The sequence below is a fragment of the Convolutriloba macropyga genome, chromosome 11, assembly GCF_964194025.1.
Source record: "Convolutriloba macropyga chromosome 11, txConMacr16.3, whole genome shotgun sequence".
NCBI classification, from domain to species: domain Eukaryota; kingdom Metazoa; phylum Xenacoelomorpha; order Acoela; family Convolutidae; genus Convolutriloba; species Convolutriloba macropyga.
This window is the reverse complement of record NC_134478.1, coordinates 42,854,946-42,876,333: the sequence shown is the minus strand read 5'-3', so window position 1 is coordinate 42,876,333 and position 21,388 is coordinate 42,854,946. Positions and strand designations below refer to the sequence as shown.

Below are 21,388 nucleotides of genomic sequence, written 5' to 3'. Positions count from 1 at the left end.
ATGAGTTCTACAGTTTTGTGTACTATTTTTTTGCCACTCTTTATTTCGTTTCACCCCAAATGTCACTCGCCACTTACGCTCGGCAACCTAAAGTATTGCGGTGGATTTTTAGCTCAACCAAGAAATCTAAATATTAGAAATTAGATTAAGTATACTCGAACTTTAGTAATGCAAGTACAATTTGAAAATTTCAATTACCGACAGCCTTTTGCAATGGTTATTGATTGACCAATCAAAAATATTCAAGCGGCATGCTATTAATGTTATTATTACTATTGTTATCATTATTATTATTATTATTATTATTATTATTATTATTATTATTATTATTATTATTATTATAAATATTATTATTATTATTATTATTATTATTATTATTATTATTATTATTATTATTATTATTATTATTATTATTATTATTATTATTAATATTAGTATTATTATTATTATTATTATTATTATTATTATTGTTTTTATTTTTATTATTATTATTATTATTATTATTATTATTATTATTAATATTATTATTATTAATATTAGCATAGGCTAATTATTATCACCATAAGCTGCCTGTTTCAATAGGTATAGAAAATCTATTAAAGTTAATTTTGCATTTTGGATAATTTTTGTTGAAGCTAATAATGGAAATTCAAAACAGAAAAAAGTTGAAGAAAACAAATTTTTGTTTATAATTTTTGATGTTATCATTTCATGGTAGCTAGGCAGACTGAATAAGACACGTTTTTTATGTTTCCAATAAATTTGGTGGCAGTTATAGTTTAAAGCCGTTGCTGAAAGACTAAAAGCAATCGAAATGGTTATGTCTGTGTTTTATCGGCCCCTATTTTGCTAATTTTTTTAATCATTGCTAAACCTATTAAAACAAAAACCCTGCTATTTCTTTAGTAATTTTGTTTGACCAGAATTGAATTTTTGCTGACTAAAATTGATTGCTGTATTTTATTAATTTGTATGGTAAAAATGATTTGCATTCTATGAAAAATTAAAGTACGATAGGAGGTGCAATCAATCCTTCCTAATGATTTCCATGAAAGTTTTTTAAAGGCTTAATTAGTCCAAATTTGTTCTTTTTGTTCACCTTGAACTACCATTAGAAATGAAACTATGAACGCTAACAAGGCACAGAATATTACTGTTTTTAAACTATTATTTGCCTTATTGTTAACTTTCTTAGTTTAAGTCTATTATTTTTACTATCAAAAGTTTTTTAAAGTCTCTTGAAAGATCAAGTTGATGAAAAAGTTTTGAAAACAACCGTCTAATTTTTGATGATATGAATTTTAAAAATTTTTTAAGGCATACGCGATGAGAAAATTGAATGTTTGCTATCTATGGGTATGCCTTATTGTTAACTTTCTTAGTTTAAGTCTATAATTTTTACTATAAAAAATTAAGTAAAAGTTTTTTCAAGTCTCTTGAAAGATCAATTTGATGAAAAAATTTTGAAAACAACCTTCTAATTATTGATGATATGAATTTAAAAAATTTTTTAAGGCATACGCGATGAGAAAATTGAATGTTTGCTATCTATGGGTATGCCTTATTGTTAACTTTCTTAGTTTAAGTCTATTATTTTTACTATCAAAACATTAAGTAAAAGTCTCTTGAAAGATCAAGTTGATGAAAAGGTTTTAAAAACAACCTTCTAATTTTTGATGATATGATTTTAAAATTTTTTTAAGGCATACGCGATGAGAAAATTGAATGTTTGCTATCTATGTGCGGAGTTGTAAAAATATATACGGATTTGCAGTCTGAGATTCCACTTACTTGAAAGCAGTTCTCACATTTGGATTTTGTGAAATTTCCATACGCTTTCGGCAAGACTGGTTTTTGATGTTTTTTCGTTGTTTAACGTGTATAAGATTGACAATGTAATATAAGTAAAAATTTCTTCGATACCAATTTGTTGGATAGGTTTGATGAAACAATGTTTTTCATACTTTAGTAAACAAAAGCCCCATATACTGATGATTAAAGGTCTTTGCTGATATAAGCTCAAATAGCCTACAAAATCTAAAGTATCACGTTTAGTAAACTTTGGAAAAAATAACATCATAAATGCATTGAAAATTCATGAATTTTTCAAATTTCGCTATGATAGAAAAATTAATAATTTTTCTTTACACAACTTTACAAAAATACCCCTGGATAAGCTGTGTTCAGTGTAACTATGATTAGCCTGCAATTATCTCTTTGGAACTAAGAATTGAGTTAAGAAAGCAGCTGAAGAACCCATCAAAAAAGATTAAGCAACAAATAAATAGCGATTACTGAAAATTATCGAGGGAACACACTTTGTTTTGTTGTATTACTTTCAGAAACTCTTGTTTTCAGCAGTTTCTTAGAATGAGATTGTCACTTACGTTTTTGTGCTATTAAATTATCTAATTCGTTCAATATTGAGCACGGAAAGGTAGTTCTCAATTAAGAACACATATCTACTGAAAGCTTGTTGCAAATGTCCACGTTTCCCGGAGATATCTAATGACATCACATAGACAGTGATAATTTGTTTTAATGTACTTTTTTTTCATTAATTAGAATTATCTTGGTTCAACAATATTCAATTGTGCGTTCCGAAAGGATGGGCGCATATAGCAGCGCTAAAGCGCTTTAAGCTAACCAATAATTTAAATATTTAATCGAAACGTTCAATTTATGTTGATATGACTTTTATAATATCAAATTTTCCGGTCCTCTGCGCCAAAAATGTTACTGGTCCCCACTGCTCAGGTTCTTATTTGGCTTCTCGTAATTTTAGTCAAATTATTTTCCCCTTTTATAAAGCCTCGATCTGCACAATGTCAGAAGAAAACCCGCGGGGCCAAATTATCCAATGTAACAAAATACCCAATATTTTGCTCTAGTGTTATAAATATAAAGATTATTTAGTATAATAATATATAAGTTCGATAAATGTAATACTAATTCTCTTGACCATGACTCGCGGGCCGCAGACCTACCTCAGCGGCCCGTGCGTTGATATGAATCTATCAGAAACAAATGTGGGATCGTCAACGCTTGTAATTAATTGTTTACATGTCGATCTAGAGAGCTGGTATAAAAAAGTTGAATTAGCATTCGTTTCAATTAATTAGTTGCAGGTAGACGCAACTTGTTTTTGTAGTTGTTGGAACCAAAGTCAGACATCAGTTTTTATAACTTCTTGCGCTCTTGCCGATTGATGGGCAACAGAAAAATTTTCGATCAAATCCTGATATTATTTTTATTCGACTTCAGCTCTTGTACCGCACAGATTATTTTTAATCAGTACGATGAAAAACCCCCTCCTGAATTGTTTTGCACCTACTCACAATTTAAAGACTAAATCCATCTAAAGGAGAACATTTTTGCCTCGGCGGGGTAGCGTTTTTCAGTTGGATCTTTAGGGGTTCTCTGTAAAAATTTCTTGGATTGTTAGAAAAATTGAGAACAAGATATTGAGTTGTATCAACCATACTCATTCAAATAAATCATTTTAAATTAGAACCATTAATTCTGAGTGCAAATTCAGTCCATTTTGAACATGTAGGGCATGCTGATGATCTTCTGATAAATTGGCTTGCATGCTCTGATGTCTTCTACCATCTTTGGATTGTCTTTTGCCAGTTCATCAAGATCCACTACTCTCTCCTCCGAGTCTGCAAACGAAGTTGAGGCATTCACTTTTGCAAAGAAGCCCTGAATTTGTAGCTACTTTTGGTTATGCGGCTTTAGAAAACTAAAATCAGTTCATCACTAAGCTTAAGGTTTAAATTTCAAATCATTCAAAAACAAACTTTCAAGTCAGTCACTTGTTGGCATGATTTTCCAGAAAATAACTTATAACTTTTCAAATAATGCCCAAAACAAATTCTGAACCATTTAACATATTTTCAGGAGAAAAACATCGGTTCCACGAAAAAACTTGTAGAAAACAAGAAATAAACAAAGTCTAGCGCATAAACAAAGTTTCCTGCTCTGTATCTGAAATCTCCAAGCCTTTCGGTGACGTCCAAGAGGAGTCCAGACCATCCATCGCCTTCCAGGTTAGAAGAGATTCTGTGAACTCAATCCCGGCTCTCTCGCAAATTGCTTTCACTACTTTAGATGATCCTTCTTTTGTAGAGAGCTGAGTTCCTGAACAAAGAGGCAAGTTGCATTGACGAACAAGAGAAATTTACGTGAATTGATCTTTTCGCGACTAAAACTTGCAAAATTAGAAGTTATGCGTCAAGCAAATCCTGATCGAATTCTGCCAGCCTCGTGATTGTATGGTTTGAAACAAGAATTACAATCCGATTAGACATCCTAGAACCGTTAGCAAGCATTTTTCTGCGTTAAATTGGTTCGATCGTTATTCAAAATTTTGGCATTCAAAATAGTTTAAATATCGCTTTAGGCCCGAGGCGAATAATTTCGAAACTCTTACAAAGGACATACATTGTTCCATATAAAACATACAATAATTCTTAGTATGATCGTACAATGAATTTTAAGTATCGTAGATCATCATCTTTTCAGGGTAAATAGCACCCATATTATATCTTTGTATCCCTAATAAGAACCACATAAGATCATCCTATGGCTGTTAGTAGTAAAAATTCATTTTTCTGTTTAAATAATTTTTTTATAGATGGAGTTGCCAGTGCAGCAACAATGGAACGCTAAGTATCAATCTGAAGACTGAAGGAACAATGATCCTCAACGACAACAGCTAACGCAAACTGGCATATTGTTATATTTAGTGAGAAAATTTTTTACTTAATTGATTCTCCACTTGTACAATAAAATGTTTCGCGCAGACCTCTTCCTCGACTTATTATTTGTCTTCAAATCGCTTTTTGTTTTTCTGAGACAAAAAAATATTATGAACTACCTGACCACAAGATAAAAACTATAATGAAATTAGTGAAATTAGGGCCATTAAGACAAAAATGTGTTTTAAGAGTTCTCATGTTTGTGTTAAGAAATTTTATGATCCATTTATGGTTACTAAAAATCATATATGATCTTAGGATGTTTGATAAATGTCCATAAATGAAGATAAAAGTCCATAAGATTATTTTAAGGTGTTCAACCCGGGAAGTGTGTACACCGTCATATGTTCATGCTGAAATAAAGTTGCTCAAAAATATAGCGGTTCCAGTATTAAGGAGAAATCTTATTCTGAGATCATCTTTCAATGCAACATTTTTATTTGTTGTTGCAGATTCTATTCTTTAGGCATCTTCGCTTGCATCTAAAAAGATTAAGAAAATGGCCCAGACAGAGAAAAATCAGATGTTGCTCTCAAAATGACGCCAGTATATTTCAAAGTAAAAAAAAAATTCTGTTCATCTAGTGATGCTGTCTTTCATTTCAAGCATTTCGATTTCATCTCAATGCTTCGAATCTGATTGAAATTGATTTAATTTGAAAAAAATATTGGTTTGGAAAATTTTAATTTCACACAATACTTCATTAATGATTTTTGATGCATGAGAAAAATAAATCATGAATGCGAATGGTTCCTGCAAACGATGAAGGACATAACTCAATGGTGGTTTACTTCGTCTCAAAAAACAGTAACTCGTCAGTTCAGTTAAATTATATCTCTAACACCACCGCGGTTATCCTAAGCTAAATTGTTTTCCTTCAAAAAAAAAGAACCGATACAAATTATAAATTCCCATAATTAGATCACCATATTTTTCTCAAGAAACAGATTTTCGTGGAAACGTTTTTATTGTATGGATGTTTGATGAAAAATAAATAGAATTCTTTTTTTTCAGAGGAGAAAACTTTTAAGAAGCTTATTAGATCAATGCTTTTTTTAGGTGGAAAAATAATCTTCTACTACGGAATTTGCTTGAAATTTTGTGTTTTTTTCAGGAATGTTCAAAACTTTTTTCAGGAGTGAACAAAACGCCGAAGTGTTCATATAAGAATTTCAAATCCAATCAAGAATTAAGTTGCGTATGTAGTTTCAAAACAGCTTCATCATTTTTTTCTGATTTTTGCCGAAAAAAGTTAACTTTTGTATCTTTTTCTATTATCAATCGCTGTCTGTTTAATGCTTTCTCTCTATTACTTAGACGCATTTCATGAAGAATGTCAATAATCGGCATTTTGTTCGGTCCTGAAAAAAGTTTCAAATTTTCCAGAAAAAAACAGAAAATTTCGCGAAGAAAAACTTTTGAGAAAAATTACTGAAAAAATCATTTGAATGTCTTGTGTTGGCTTGGACTATGGTACATAGTAAAGTAATTTCTTTCAGGCTAAGATTGTTTAGAAAAAATTTTAATTGCTGGTGCGTGAAGTTAATATGTTGTCACTCAACCCTCTTACCTTTTGTTGAGATTAGTATTTCAGAAAAAGTCTGGCTCCAGACAAAACGAATTTTCGCCAAAGTTTTTAGCGTGTTGCCGAAAACTACCGATAGTGTGATCCATCAGAGGTTTACTGACGACTGCAACCCGACAGTTCCAAAAAACTCTACGTAAATTTAACACTTTTCTTTTTATAAAAATAACAAATTTTCAGAATACGTCACAACTTTGAGTTCCAATTAATTCTCCAATTTTGCGTCTTCAATATTTTTGAAAATAAATTTAAGCACATTTTAAGAAAAGTGAATTAATTTTCAAAAAATTTATTAACTCCGCCATTTAAAACAATCTAAATGGTTTACTTTTTGTGCATCTAGCGAGCAAATTGCGTCCATCTGAGATTTTATTAGATCATAACCACAGAAAACAGAGTATTGGGTACGTATCTGCTTGATATCATATTTTATATGTAAATTTGCCTGGAATTAAAAACATAATACTTCTAACTGCTGTCTTTCAGTCCACTTTTTCCTAGAAACTCCCTACTTGTCTGTTCAAGAGAACTAACCATCTATGATCAGGGGTGCTTTACTACACCTTTTGGACACGATCTCAATTCCATCCAGCATACAGTCATAGAGCACACTCACGTCAAGAATGACACTACTAACTGTGTAGTAAAAATACTGCTGTGCTGTTGGAAGGTAACTCGTGAACACATATTCTGGATCACGAACCAGGAAAATGTTCACTGAATCTTCCTCAATGACCTCCTCGTAACGTCCCTTCAACGTGAAGAAAAAGTCTTTTAAGATCTTCACTTTTGCCGGGTGTTCTCGCCACTGCTTTATAATAGAGTCCGTGTTGTAACCCTGGAATATTGGGATGTTTTGAATGACTCCAAGTTGCTCCGGGCGCTCAGTGTAGAGACTTTATAGAATACTGTTGCCTCGTATAACGCTTTACCTGATAATTAATTACAATTTTTGCACTAAAAGTTCTTTGAACTATACCATTTTTTTTCTAAATGGAGGTCTTTTTTAATTTTTTTGCGCCAATTTCTTAACGAAAATCCATTTAGCTTTTAAATAGCGTTTCTAGCGTTTTCTTAAAAACTGAGAACTTATACATACAAACTCTGTCGGATAATCTTTCATGTGTGCAGAAATATACAAATAAGGAACTCCCCTAGTCGAGCCAAATTTTATCTTGTAAGGTTCTTGCAAAAAAAGTTTATCTTGTAAGATTCATGCAAGTAAAAATTAATCTTGTAAGATTCTTGCAAGAAAAATTTATCTTGTAAGATTCTTGCAAATACATAAACCACCTGAAAAAAAGCTGGAATAAAAAATAACTAGCCAGTCAAAAGCACAATTGTTATAAACTAAGTGAATTGACTTGCAAAGCAAGTGAAACGTATGACTTTTTTACGGGTATAACGAAGTAATTTTGGAACTGGGAGACCCAATTTCTGCGAAGACAATTCTATAAAGGACTCATCCTCAAGGACCCTTTCTTCAGAGAAGACTCTGAGTCACGGAACGCTTATAGCAGAAGAATGAAAATAAGCGGAGTCCTTTTCCTGCAAGATTAACTTCTTTCTGATAAGAAAATTATGTTTTTCTTAATTATGTTTGTCAAAATTTGGTTTTTATCATCGCAAAGTAAAGAAATGCGAAAGTGTGATGAGTCAGCATTGGGTCCGTTTAATAAAACAATTAAGTTCAATCGAATTTTTTTCATGGATAGTGTCTTCAAGCAAGTTACATGTATAGGTTATGGAAAGAATAGAGTGCTAAAAAATGAGAGCGATTTTAACTTTTGTTTTATTTGAAAACATTTCTGACCTTGGGCAGTTTTAAGAGAACAAAAATTAGACGAAGGCCCCCAAAAGCAGGTTTTCACTTTTATTGCAGTGAAACTACAACCGAGAGGACCTAATAGTACTGAAAAATTTGTTAATTGACGTTGATATGTCTCTAGAAACTATTTGGTAAGTTCTAGATAATTTTTAAAACAACATGGAAAACAACATATAGATGTATTCATGAAAGGTCACATCTAAAGAGTTTCTGATTTTGACAATTTGTGTTCGACTAGTTGTCGTCTCCTTTTGTGTGATAACTCAAGATTTGACAAGAAAAACTAAGATTTTGAAAAATTTCACTACAAACCTTTGATTCAAATGAAAAATTTGACATAGAATCACGGTTTTCCTTGTTTTTGTTTTTTGGGCACATCTTGTCCCTTCGTTGGCGTTTTTCTGTGTTTTTGTTTTTGGGCACTTGATGTCCGTTTTTTGCGTTTTCTGTTTTTTTTGGGCACCTCGTGTCCGTTTTTTGCGTTTTTCTGTGTTCTTTTTAGGCACATCGTGCCCCTTCCTTTTTTGTCAGTTTCGCGTTTTCAATTTATGTAATTGTTTTAGAACTTCTTCAGGAAACCGTCTTTGACGGCCAACAGGAAACCATCTTCGCCAAAGAACCTTGAAACACAACAGAAAATCAAGAAAACAGAAAAGGAAAAATCAGAAAACCAAGAAAACAATGAAAAAAATCAGGAAAATATTTGAAAAACGAAGACCGAAAGACCCTTTTACGATGTCTTAGATTAATATTTTTCTGATGTTTTATTTCCTCGGCTCCCTTTTGTCGATGCCAAAATATGTGTACATTCATATCTTGCAATGTCTTAGATTTTTTTTCTTTGAGTATAGTTCATACGAATAGGTGCTGGAGGCAGAAAAAGAATTTTGAAACTAAAAAAGTGTATCTTGTAAGATTCTTGAAAGAAAAAGTGTATCTTGTAAGATTCGTGAAAGAAAAAGTGTATCTTGTAAGATTCTTGTAAGAAGAAGTGTATCTTGTAAGATTCTTGTAAGAAAAAGTTTATCTTGTAAGGTTCTTGTAAGAATAAAGTTTATCTTGTAAGATCTTGTAAGATTTTGGAAGAAATTCTTGTAAGATCTTACAAGATAATTTTTTTCTATTCATACTCTGAGCACATCACGGATCAAGTCATTGAACGCTAAACAATCAATGCTGCTAACTTCAGTGGAACAACAACTAATTTTCTATTTTGTGCAGAAGAAACAGATTACTTTTTTGCTATGATTTAGGTTGTTTTGAAAGTTTACCTGCTTCCAGTTTGGAATATATAGCAAATTTGTCTTCTACGAGGACTTTGAAATGAGTGAACAAAAAAGAACAGAAAACTGGGTTCTCTCAGAAATGATACTTAGAAGACTTCTGGCATATTATGTCAAAAAATCGCCAGAAGCAAGGAGTGTGGATAATCATTACCCGCTTTTTATAACTAAATTATTTTAATAATTGAAAGCGTTTACACTAGAATCGAGTCGAGACTGTATTTAAATCAGCTTCATATCATTTAACATTCAAGTTCCTCTTTGCATTTGTCATATACAATGTCTTGTGGTTATCGGTTGTCATGTTAACACGATGTAATATTTATTTTTAAAGATGAACACATCTTAAAAGAATTAAACTATGTATTATACTAAATATTTTATCATTTAATATAGTGCTGAATAGATTCTAGTGAAAACGCTTCCAAATATGCCAAACGTTTAGGTATTTGCATAGCATGAGCACAACTAACTGTAAGATAGATAGCACAACTAACTATAGATTTTACTTGAGGGTTTTGAAAAAAAAAATGTAATTTTTATCAAAAATTATTGAATTAGTCTGGAGAAATCTTGGATTTTTGAGTGTTCAGGAGGAAGATTTGAAATTCTTATGAACTTTGAGAATAGAGCAGAGGAAATGCTAATATTTGCAAGTCAACTTGCGTCTCCTATCCTTTTTTAAATTTTCTCGATAAAAAATTGACAACCTCGAAATATATTGTTCTAATTATCAAAAATGTGAAAGACGTAAAATCGAAATAATTTAGCCGTGTCAAATTCAATAATTCTGTCGTTTTATGCATATTGATGCATTGACCATCGCAAAAATTTGTCATTAATGTACAATTATTCTCAGTGAGAGATTCTTCGGAAAATTTACTTACTGTAGACAAAACGCTCGTGTGTGAGACAAAAAGAGGGTGCAAGAGCGAGACAAAAAAAACAAGGAAACAGATTCTAGCCTGTCTTTGTCTCCGAGAAAGTAAGTCCATATAAAGTTCTCGAAGAAAACTTTGGAGTCCGGAATATTTGACAAACATCTGGTCAAAGCCGTTGACCTTGACCTGGGAGCAAACCAGATATTAATTTGGACCATGCTTTTTAGTTCGCAGTCTAATCCAAAACAAATTAATTCAACTCTAACTTACTGCCATGAGAATGAAAAAACTCGAACTTGAGCGCAATGAAACTGAGCATGAGTTGGTATTTGATAAAGCTAATTCATAATTTTCGGTTATAGTTATTTGGCGGAAGCCTGTGAAAATTTTCTATTTGAGCGTCTTTATGGAAATTACAGGAAATCAAATTCATGGACGTTTGATTTGTCAATTGTGTTTTCAAAATGAGCGCGACTCTTAATTGTTCATGACCAGCTGATAGGTACATTTTTAGTGGAGCTCTCGACCTTACTCAAAGAACCGCGCAATGTGCGTTGAAGTTCGACTGATAATGGAAGAGAAAATTCTTGTAATAATAAAAAAATTATAGCCTGAAATTGCCGTTGAAAAATATGAAGCCTCAATTTGATGGAACATTTTCAACTTTGAAATCGCAATTAAAAATTATTTAACAGATTATCAAAAATTTTGAAATTTTCCAACTTTCACAGCAAGAGTGTAGTTCTTACGATGTGAGGCAGTAAGTTAAAATGTGGAAGACTCCTTTAAAATGCCGTATACAGAGATCTTGCTTCTCGCAAATTTGATAAATCCAACTCTAAATCTAATTCCGTACAGAACTATTTGTTCAAGATAAAAGCCAGAACTGCAGTAGCTTGCTCCTCAAACCGAGTTTTGAGCCAGATCAAGTAAAGTAGATCGATTATCAATTTATATACATTTGCATACTTTGTTATGTCTATAAAGCTACATTTATTCAGCAATTAGTTGATTAGGTCATATTACAATTCACTAGCGAAGGCTTTGACTGAAGTCTGTGAAAATGTGCATTTAGTTACTGAACTGTTACTATTAAATTTTAAGCATAGGCTATCCAATTAAATTGAGAAGCAAAACTGCGCAGATTTTAGATCCAACATTAAATTAATCATAGTTCCCTACTTCATAACACTCCGTTTGGCATGATAATTTAATTTTAAGAGTCTGAGTATGCTTATATACATGTTATAAAAAGAAATCTGCTCGTTGGCGTCTTAAGCAAATTTGCGTAACAATAAATTGATATTAACTGGACGTTCAATTCATGTATAGCGAGAGTCAACTCTGAAAACTTCTGGAAAAAAGTAACCACGCATGAAAAGCAAAAATTAAAAAAAAATTAGTTTGTCAGTTTTAAGACCCGGACTTGAGTCTCAGTGCTTTTCAGCGCTGAACCAGTAATTTCCAATGGTAAAAACGAAATTCCGTTCTGAAACATTTAATCTCCAGAATATTTTAAGTTACTTTGTGTGCAGTTTTTCTTCATTATGATTATATTGAGGTCATAATGTTCGCCCAGGCTAAAATTATTCTGTATAGTCTGACAATTGCTCATACCCAAAATTAAGTGTGAGCAGAATAATGTTATACTTTTGTAGCCTATAACTGGTTATTACTATAAAAGTATACATAGTATTTATACAAAAGCTGGTTTGTAGGCAAATACCACAAAGCCCGTATAAATTAGTGGTTACGATTCGCAACGCGAATTAAATGTTACAACCACCCACCCGAAAATCGATCATAAAGCATACCTTGCTGGTTGAGTTAAGCTGAACATTTCATTTTTCATGCAGTAAATTTTACTCAAAAACTAGCCAGTGTATATTGTGACATTGTACGTCTACCAATTACCATATTTTCAAGGACCATCGTAACGAAACCGGAATGCTATACTATCAAGACTGTTCAGAACTCAATATAAAATATTTGTTTTGGAAACAATACTCTCAAAGCGAAAACCAACAAGAAAAAACGAACTCAATGTAGCACTGCTCCTCAGTAAACAGAAACTTGCATTGAACAATTTATGGCAAAAAACGCTTTGAAGCACCTTCCAACAAAAAAACTATAAATAACATTTTTTCCTACTGACAAAAAAATCTTGATACAAAATTTTTTGATCTGGTCAACGACAAAATTTCAAACCGAGTGCCAGTATTGAATTTTTTTTTCTATTAAAATAACAAGCAAGAATTAAATAACTTTCTATCATTGCAAATTTTTTGTAACTATTTATGGGAGAAAAAAATCGCGTATTATAGCAGGCGATTCTAGTAAAGAGAACTCATTGTTGTTTTACTGGTATCTGAATAACTAAAACTGTTGACCTTAAAAACTGCATTGCAAAAGATACTTTTGGAATTTTTTGGATTTTCTTGGACTACAGTGGCTAAAGCACGTCACATGATCTCAAAATTGAACAGTTGCTCTAACTGCTATGATTTTTTTAGTATTGCGAGGAATATTTCTGTAATTTATTACCGACTACGATTTTTTCTTTCGGTCCAATTGACACATTGTTACCCGTGTTGAGGAATTTTGTTTTTCATCTATTAGAAATTGTCCTTTTTTGATCGTTTTCATTTGACAAAAACGATTAAAGCCCTTACGTGGTAATCGTCGTTTTGTTCGTTATTTCGTCGTTATTTTTATGTAGGAAATGATTGTTTTTTCAAAAAATGACAAGAAAACGTTATCGTGGCCTCGATTCGAACCATTGAACTCCCGAAATATTACTTGATGCTTTGACCACTGCACTATCAGGCCTTAGTTCAGCTATGCCAAAACGATCCAATAGAGAAAAACGAATTCAAGAGCAATTAAACGACGAAAAAACGATCAGAAAACGACGGTTTCTTTTGAAAAAAAAAACGACGTAAGAAACGACAAAAATAAAGACGAAGAAACGATCATTTCTTACACTTAAAAACGACCTAAATGACGGAAACTAATGAAAACGAAGAAAACGACATCGAAACGACGAAAACGACAGCAAAACGACGAAAACTACGATTTCTTTCAAAATATTGTCCTTTTTTTTTCGTCGTTGTCCTCAACACGGGTAATTGTACCTCGGCTATTAGATATTGCAGCCGTGGAAAACAGTGAAGTTTGGACAAGTGTGAAAATGGGTGTGGAAAAAAGGAAAGAAGTGGCTGCGTTTCGCAACTCTTTTCTACGCTTATTCAAAAACAAGCATAAAGGACATAAATGACGGTTGTTTCCAAAGGAGACTCAAATTTGAAGTAAATTAATTTACTGTCAAAAATGTGCGCACACGCTTAGAACTCTAATCTTAAAACATGGTCGAAAAAAACACGGGCAATTTCGAGTAAATTTTGATCTAGTATGTGTAGCTTTAGAACGTAATAGCATTACAAGTCTTGTTCAGCGCACTCCCCATATGTTCAAAAATGTCCCATTTCAAAACTAAATTGAGCACAAAAATGTGAAGAAGGAAGAAACATATAGAAATTCTTTAAACTACTCAACCAGATGCTATCAAAAAACAAAATTTGAGGGTCAACGGTGGTGTCACCTTGTATGTGCCCCCGAACTCTTTTTATTGGTTAATATTTCCTGCAATTCTATTATTTATAGGCGAATCATTGCAACTATCGGACAATTTCGCATTTAACTGCAAAAGTACATAATTAAGAACAAGAAACTGATAACAACGAGAATGATAATGTCAAGCAACATTTTTTCATTTTGTTTTCAAAAAAGAGTTCAGAATTTTAATTGACTTTTAAAATTTCAAGAAGCTTTTTGTTCATTAAAATACACTATTTATACAAAAAATGATGGAAAGAAATTAGTTTATTACAGCTTAAGAGCATAGGGAAGGCTCATAATTTTCTGAAAATATGGCTTGCAAATTTTTATATCCTCGACCATTCCGGGATGCTCCTTGGCCAGTTCGTCCAGATCTACAGCTCTCTCTTTTGAGTCCTCGAAACAAGTGGAACTGTTGGCTCTAGAGAAGAACCCCTGTGCAGTGTTGGCACTGGTTGCTATTTCAGGTTTAATCCAGTTCGGGTTCAAACCATCGGTTGCTTCCCAGGTCAGCATGGAATCGCTGAATTCGACTCCTGCTTTCTCGCAAATAGTCTTCACAACTTTAACAGAGTTTTCTTTCGTTGACAGCAGAGCACCTGAAAATACGTATAGTGAAGATCACTGTGACCGTATCAAAAAATGCCCGAATACCCAGGCTGAGTTCCCAGACGGAAAATTTATCCGACTAGATGGTTCCAGAACGAAACTGGCTCCCAGGTTGAGGTGGAGACCCAAATTGAGCTATGATCAGATCCACTTGAACTCACACAGTTGTTGACAGCAGTTCGAGCGCATAGTATTCTGGGCCATGGTCTGATTTAGGTCTGATCAGAAGTCATTTTAGTCTGTATAGTCTGATCATAGCTCAATTTGGGTCTAGACCTCGACCAAGGCTGTGATCAAAATAAAGCGCGCTCAAAGTTTTTTCTGCGCCCGAAATGACCTCGGATCACACTGAAGTGCGCTTGACAAAGCCACTTCTGATCAGATCTGGCCGCGCTATATGATCAGACACAAGTGCGCTCGAATCAACACCTGGCCAGCTTCCAATGTGCTAAAGTGCCGGTTTATAATGGGCTCCCGATTGTTTCCGAAGTTAAATTTCTAGATTTGTTTCTAAATCAAAACAGAAAAGTTGAAAGAGGAAAATTAAGGTAATATTTTGGTCTACATAGAATGTAGGCTGTAACGTTAAACTTCGATCTTCAATGATTCACCATTTATAAAAAGAAATTGGATATGTTTTTTCACTCAACGTTAGGGTCAGATTAGAGTGCTGAAATTAAAAAATTCAGAATCAATTTTTCTGAGTTGCTATGTAAATGGACGGGACAGAATCAATATAGAGAATTGACAAAACTCTGAAGAAAAGTTAAAACATTGATAGGTGACGCTGTTGACGACATTATAGAGAAAAACTCTTCGTCATTTTCGCAATAAAATTGCAGTTATGTATCCAGTTCATCTTTAATTTACGTTTTGAACTCTATTCGTTTCCTCTGAGATCTATTATGGTCAAAAGAAATCAAAGCTGACCAAGGAGTGTCAAAATGTTAATGTTTTTCATTATATTCATTATAAAGTGATGATGCTTTTGCAGACCTTAGATTTTATCGATCTTTTTAAGACTACTGAGTATCACAAAAGCTGTGTATAAAGCTACTAAGCATCATTTTTGTCCTAACTTTTGTGAACAAGAAACAATCAGGCTTCTAGTAGTTCGTAGGAGGATTGTTTGAAAACTGCAGTAGTTAATGCTCCTCAGAAAAGTACACCCTACTTGATTTCAGCGTTACCTGTATGTTAGGGTGCTTAAATTAAAAAATAGAGATTAATATTTTTCTCTGAGTTGTAATGGAAATGGACGGGACTGAGAAGGTTTGGGTAGTGCACTTCAAAGCCTTTTAGCGAAACTATTCGGAAGTAACCTTGTTCTGAGGATGATAAAACTGGTCAAAGAAAAACATACTTTCTTAGTTTTCCAATTTTGGGCTCAAATATTCTTTTTTATAGTTTCCAAATATAAAGCTTATGATAACTGGTATGAGAAAACACGATTGCGCTTAAATTTTCTCCTAAAAACATAACGGTTCCAAAACGGTTATATCTTAAAAATTAACGATCAAAAACGGCCATCTCTTTGAAAATAACGGTTAAAAACGGTCATTTTCGTTAAAAAATGGTTGAAAACGGTTATTTTATAAAAAAAACTGTGAAAAACTCTCATTTTTTATGACTAAAAATTATCAAATAACTGTCATTTCCTAAATAAACAAGGGTCAAAAACTGTCCTTATTCTAGACGAACAAAAAATAAGAGCTTGACAGTTTTTCCCTAAAAATACCGATCAAAAATTATCAGTTCCTTTGTTTTTTTCGGGTACAATTTCAACATGGGGCATTATGTGATGAAATAATGCTACATGGTCAATTTAAAATGCCTCAATGGTCTATAGAGACAAAAGTTTTATTAGCAATTCGATATTATATATACAGATGCGATTACTCTCTAATAGTCTGATTAACGCACAAAAGTCTGGACACTTTCCGTCTCGCACGGTCTGGACATATGGAATTTCGGCCTGGGACCTCAAACTGGGAATTCAAGAACTTGAAAAAATAAAGTGTCTAATTGAACCTGTCTTTTGCAATTATGCAAGACTTAGTCCGAGGCATGCAAAGATCTACTAACTGTCAATAATTATAGGTGGTTTCTCGCATATCTTCTTCACAGTTTCAATACCATCCAAAGTTGTCTGGTATGCAAATCTTGTGTCTGAATGCACTGCCTTCGTCACGTAATAGAAATGCATTTTCGTCGCAGGTAGTACACTTGTAAAAACATATTCGGGATCACGAACTAGAAAAATGTTCACAGAATCTTTTTCAATTACTTCCTCTTCTTTTCCCTCAAAAACGTAGATGAAATCTTTCAGAATCTTCACTTTGGATGTATCTTCCCTCCATTGTTTGATAGCAGAGGTGGTGTTGTAGCCAGGCACAATTGGGATCTGAGCTAAATCGCCTAATTGTTCACGATTGTTTGTGTACATGCTGTTGTTTGAATAGTTTCCTCATTTTTAATACTTGAGAGTCATTTTTACGCAAGTAAAAATGTCTTACTCTGATATAGGAAAAAATATATTATCATTATTTTATCAGGTTTGTCCTAATCTTTCTTCTGCGGTTTGTTTGATTTTCTTTGTATTGATCGTTTCCTTTAAAACAGTCCTAACACATATTTCAACATAAAACTTGGTGGTGCGTAATAGTGACTTTTTGGGCATCTTTACTTAGAAAATGTAGAGCTTGCAACGTGATGAGCTGGTTTTACTTAAAGGAATTTCTCGAACATTCAGTTTAATTACAACAAAAACTTTCAGAAATTCATCGAATATTTAATTTAGTTTAATTAACGGAAACTTTGATAATAATTTCTATCAAGTTTTCATAGCCCTTAGTGACAACTAAAATTGATCAGAGATACATTTGCGTCAAAGATTGCACTTTTATGTTGAAGGCTTTCTTTGTCATTCAATTAAAAACTCTGTAATAGTTTGCTATTTCTGCCAATATCAGATATTCACTCTCGGGCAACCAATGCGTCAATATATAATTGCAAAATCATACGACAAAAGCTGCTTTGATGAAAAAAGAACAGATCGAACGTTCGATGTGTGCATAACGTTGGTGCTGTTTGCTTACCTGTTATCGAAAACTGAAGCGTTCATTTATTAGCAGTTTTTCTGGTATGCAGCAGTTAATAATCGCCTTTTTATTCATACCCTACATTTTGTTTGAGTTTCAATTTTCTTTCGAAATTTTTAATAGTTTTCATGAAATTTATTTGATCAGGGAAAGTTATAAAAAAGCACATCCTTAATATGAAGTATATGAAATGTGAAGTCTGTAAGTATCCAGTATCTGTGTATGTAATTCTTTTAACGATATTAAACTGAGAACATGTGTTAACAGATAAAATGCATGCATTTTGCATGTTTTACGGACATATTCATGAAGTTTCGAAGTATATGAAGTTCGTTTTGCGTGCCTTACCGACATATTCATGACGTTCAATGATTCCGAAAATTTCACAGTTCTGATTTTCACTGGAATTATTCTGAACAGTCTGAACAGGTGTTCTGTTGTTTTTTCTGGTCATAGTGACCAACGTTTTTCACGTGAATGTCCTGCTTCAGTACTGAAATAGTCTGGGTGGTCAGCCCGGGTAGGCAGTTAATCCCTGCGATACGAATATTAGAAACTATATTGACTATATACTATTGGAATTTGCTGTATCGCTATTGGTTTTCTACGACAATGGATGGGATCCTGGTAGCAAGAAATTCATTTTTATCAATTCTTGAAAAGAATTGGAAAGATCATGGCATCAATTTACGTTTCACTGTATATCGATAGGGCGAAATGCACAATACAAAGAACAGGCTATGAGAAAAATGGGATTTTTTCCTTTCATAACCTCCCGTAGGTAATGCGCATTCTATTTCAAATTCTGAGCAGTCCTCACAGAGCCCATTTTTTGCGCGCTGTTTTTCATTTTATGGTTGCGCTTATGGGTTGCAAAGTATGTAATCAATAGGCCACTAGGCCGGGGAAAACCGCAATTATCTGGAAATAGCCTGGGCCAAAGATTTTCGCCAAAAATAACGGGGAAAAGAGTGTAAAGAGTGTAAAAATAAAAAAAATTACACCCCTATTTCTCCGTTTAGTTAACGGTGGAAGAGTGTAATGACAAGAGTGTAATTTTAAAAAATAAAAGTCGAAGGAGGTAGTGAGGAGCGATCCCCCTCCCATCCCCATGTCCAACATTTCACCTTCGCTTTTTTCATTCACCATTGCTCCAACTCCTACAAAACATTAATGTTCTGTTATGGTTATAATGGTAATTCTATAAGAGTGTAATTTTTTATCGTCCACACTAAATTCCACTCTTTGCGAAGAGTGTAAAAAGAGTGGAGAAAAGAGTGTTAATCACAGTGTAATTCCTTAAAATTACACTCCTACACTCTTTTCCTCAATAAATGGGAGTTGAATTTGCATTACACTCTAATCCCAGCTAATTAGGGGTGGATTAAGGGTGAAACCTCGGCCCGGGAAGTAACCAACTTTTATGAAGTGCAAGAAAAGACGTTTTTCTCGAACTCGTAGCACAAGTTTCACATTTTTGCGCCTTTTAAAATGGCATGCTAGTGAAATCGCATTGGAATGTGATCAAAAGCGATTAAATTGAGATGAGCATTGAAATGCGAGAGTTGAAATAATTTTGCGCTCACTCAGGGAAAACAGTTCACACCGAAAGGGTCCATCAAAACATAGAAAAACTAAATTCAAAATCAACTTTGAGAAGGAAACTGATTCTCGCCTGTCTTCGTCTCCCAAGTAAAACGCCCACACGAGGTTCTCAAAGAACACTTTGGAATCCGAGATGTTTGACAGACATTTGGCGAGTGCCGTGGATCGTGTTCGTGGGATGAACCAAATATTGATCTGAACCATTGTTTTGTGTTATTGTTAAACTTCAGCAAAGAACAGTTATCTGCAATTACTACCAACTTAAATTCAAATATCTACTCATAAAATAATTCTCACAGAAGTTATGCTGTTTTCGAGCACTCATAGTTTTATCTTTCATGCTGAAACGAGCAAATTTTAAAAAAAAACGTATGAGGCCATGATGAAAGCTGAATAGAACACACATTTTGAAGCAAAATAGAAGTAAAACAAAGCCTAGCATGCATCCTTAACTTAGATCTTTACTCAAAGTATTGCTAGAAAGGATTTTTATTCTAAGGTTGGAGGCAGTTTTGATTTTTATGAGATTATTTCAGGCCTTAAAAAGTTTTAAAATCTCTTTCTGAAACCTTATTTTCCGAGAACAGTGATAAGTTATAACTTGGTAGTAATTGCTGTTGATTGTAGGGCTTATTTTGAACAAATGCTATGAAGAGCTTCAATTAACTTGAAAGAACTCCTCTTACTTTAAGCACACAAACTTGATAATTTCTTTTGATGTTTTTGATTTGACACTTTCGATGTGCAAATACTAATTTTTCCATTATTTGCATAAATATTATTTTCTAAGATTCCACAGATTAGGTATTGTTTGTTTCAGTTCAGCAAAGTTCATCAGCGAGATCAATTTGTTTACTTATTACATTTTGAAAGGCCTCATTTCAACTCTGTAAATCGTGAACATTACATAATCTGCGATTGTTACACCTTGTAACCTTCAACTAATCCGGGATGGTGTAATATCTTATACATAAATGATAGATTATCAAGCTTCAAGGTTAAATGTCTCAGAAGTGGTCCCCTTATTCATCCGCAGAAAGATACCCCTGTATTTCATAATTTTGCACCTCTGTCAGGGTGTATGCTATTAAAAAAAGGCTGTTCCCACCTTTTATGAAGCTTTATAACAAGGGCTTATTAAAAAATTTTTTCACGGGAACGAGAAATGATTTCAAATTTCAAAGTATTTAGAAGAAAATTGAGCACACTAAACGTGGAAACTTAGAAAGAAACCTTAAAAATGATGTACTTCAACATTAGATACCATCCTCCAACCCACATGTTATCACAGTTGATTTAAGTGTTGGCATATGCTGATTACAGATGAAGACGACAAAATACAGTCACAAGAGAGACCAATCGCGACGAGAATATCAAATTGTCCAAGTTCGACCTCTTTGATTTTTTGGAAGTGATGTGGATTCCATCTCCTTTAAGGATCACCTCATTTGAACAGTATTAGAAAACACACAGTTTAACAACAACATAAGACTGCAATGTCTCAACTCCCCTGTGGTACTTCACTTGTGATGCTTTCCAGGTCTATGGTTTTTTTTCAGAGACGAGTCGTCTTATACAGTCAGATTCAAAAAATGTTTCGATCGATTATTGTGCGTCAATCGATTTCAACAAGGGAAAAACTGAAAAAAGATCATCAGCAATACCAAAAGCAGAGAACTCTTTGTATTAATTGGAAATATTCAGGTTTATATAGGAAAGTACAATCAGGTAAAAACTGGTATGGAATAAAATTGCCAGGGTTCCGGTAAAAAAATTAATGAACTTTCTATAGGTAAAGATAATGTCAACCAAATTGGAAGATTTCAGAAAGATAATTTGGGTACGCAGACAGGATTTGACATTTTTTTTAGCTCATAGGTGAACGCCGAAAAATTATGAACAGATTTCCCACAAGATCAACAGTGAAAGTTTTACCCTCACTAATGCAATCTCATATAGACATCAAAGCAAAAACTAATCTCACATATACATATATAAAACCAAAAAACATATATACAAAGGCTCACACACACACACACACACACACACACACACACACACACACACACACACACACACACACACACACACACACACACACACACATATATATAT

The 21,388-nt window shown here is 33.3% G+C and overlaps 2 protein-coding genes across 4 annotated transcripts; both read right to left on the bottom strand.

The window, feature by feature from the left end:
- Positions 1-3,450: 3,450 nt before the first annotated feature.
- LOC142349302 (uncharacterized) lies at positions 3,451-11,253 on the bottom strand. Of its 2 annotated transcripts, none has more exons than XM_075400772.1 (5): positions 11,090-11,253; positions 10,425-10,575; positions 6,883-7,244; positions 3,983-4,143; positions 3,451-3,708 (listed from the first exon to the last, which is right to left on the bottom strand). In XM_075400772.1, exons 2-5 carry the CDS (start codon positions 10,556-10,558, stop codon positions 3,535-3,537), a joined length of 831 nt encoding a protein of 276 aa, XP_075256887.1. In that variant the 5' UTR covers positions 10,559-10,575; positions 11,090-11,253; the 3' UTR covers positions 3,451-3,534. The 2 variants fall into 2 exon arrangements, with proteins under 2 accessions (XP_075256887.1, XP_075256888.1); XM_075400773.1 differs by having other exon boundaries at positions 11,125-11,253.
- Positions 11,254-14,144: 2,891 nt separating this feature from the next.
- LOC142349607 (uncharacterized) lies at positions 14,145-19,987 on the bottom strand. 2 transcript variants are annotated; one of them, XM_075401289.1, is made up of 4 exons: positions 19,875-19,987; positions 19,344-19,517; positions 16,653-17,014; positions 14,145-14,557 (listed from the first exon to the last, which is right to left on the bottom strand). In XM_075401289.1, the coding sequence occupies exons 2-4, from the start codon at positions 19,475-19,477 to the stop codon at positions 14,226-14,228; spliced, it is 828 nt and encodes a 275-aa protein (XP_075257404.1). In that variant the 5' UTR covers positions 19,478-19,517; positions 19,875-19,987; the 3' UTR covers positions 14,145-14,225. The 2 variants fall into 2 exon arrangements, with proteins under 2 accessions (XP_075257404.1, XP_075257405.1); XM_075401290.1 differs by having other exon boundaries at positions 19,344-19,497; positions 19,875-19,901.
- Between the last annotated feature and the right edge of the window lie 1,401 nt (positions 19,988-21,388).

Coding starts and splice junctions, on each gene's coding strand:
- LOC142349302 (XM_075400772.1), bottom strand. CDS start 10,558: ATGGTCCAAATTAATATCTGGTTTGCTCCCAGGTCAAGGTCAACGGCT. Junction 4,144..6,882: donor AGCACCCCTGATCATAGATG/GTTAGTTCTCTT, acceptor CTCTTTGTTCAG/GAACTCAGCTCTCTACAAAA. Junction 3,709..3,982: donor TGGAGATTTCAGATACAGAG/CAGGAAACTTTG, acceptor TAGCTACAAATT/CAGGGCTTCTTTGCAAAAGT.
- LOC142349607 (XM_075401289.1), bottom strand. CDS start 19,477: ATGGTTCAGATCAATATTTGGTTCATCCCACGAACACGATCCACGGCA. Junction 17,015..19,343: donor TACTTGGGAGACGAAGACAG/GCGAGAATCAGT, acceptor TTCAAACAACAG/CATGTACACAAACAATCGTG. Junction 14,558..16,652: donor ACCACCTATAATTATTGACA/GTTAGTAGATCT, acceptor ACGTATTTTCAG/GTGCTCTGCTGTCAACGAAA.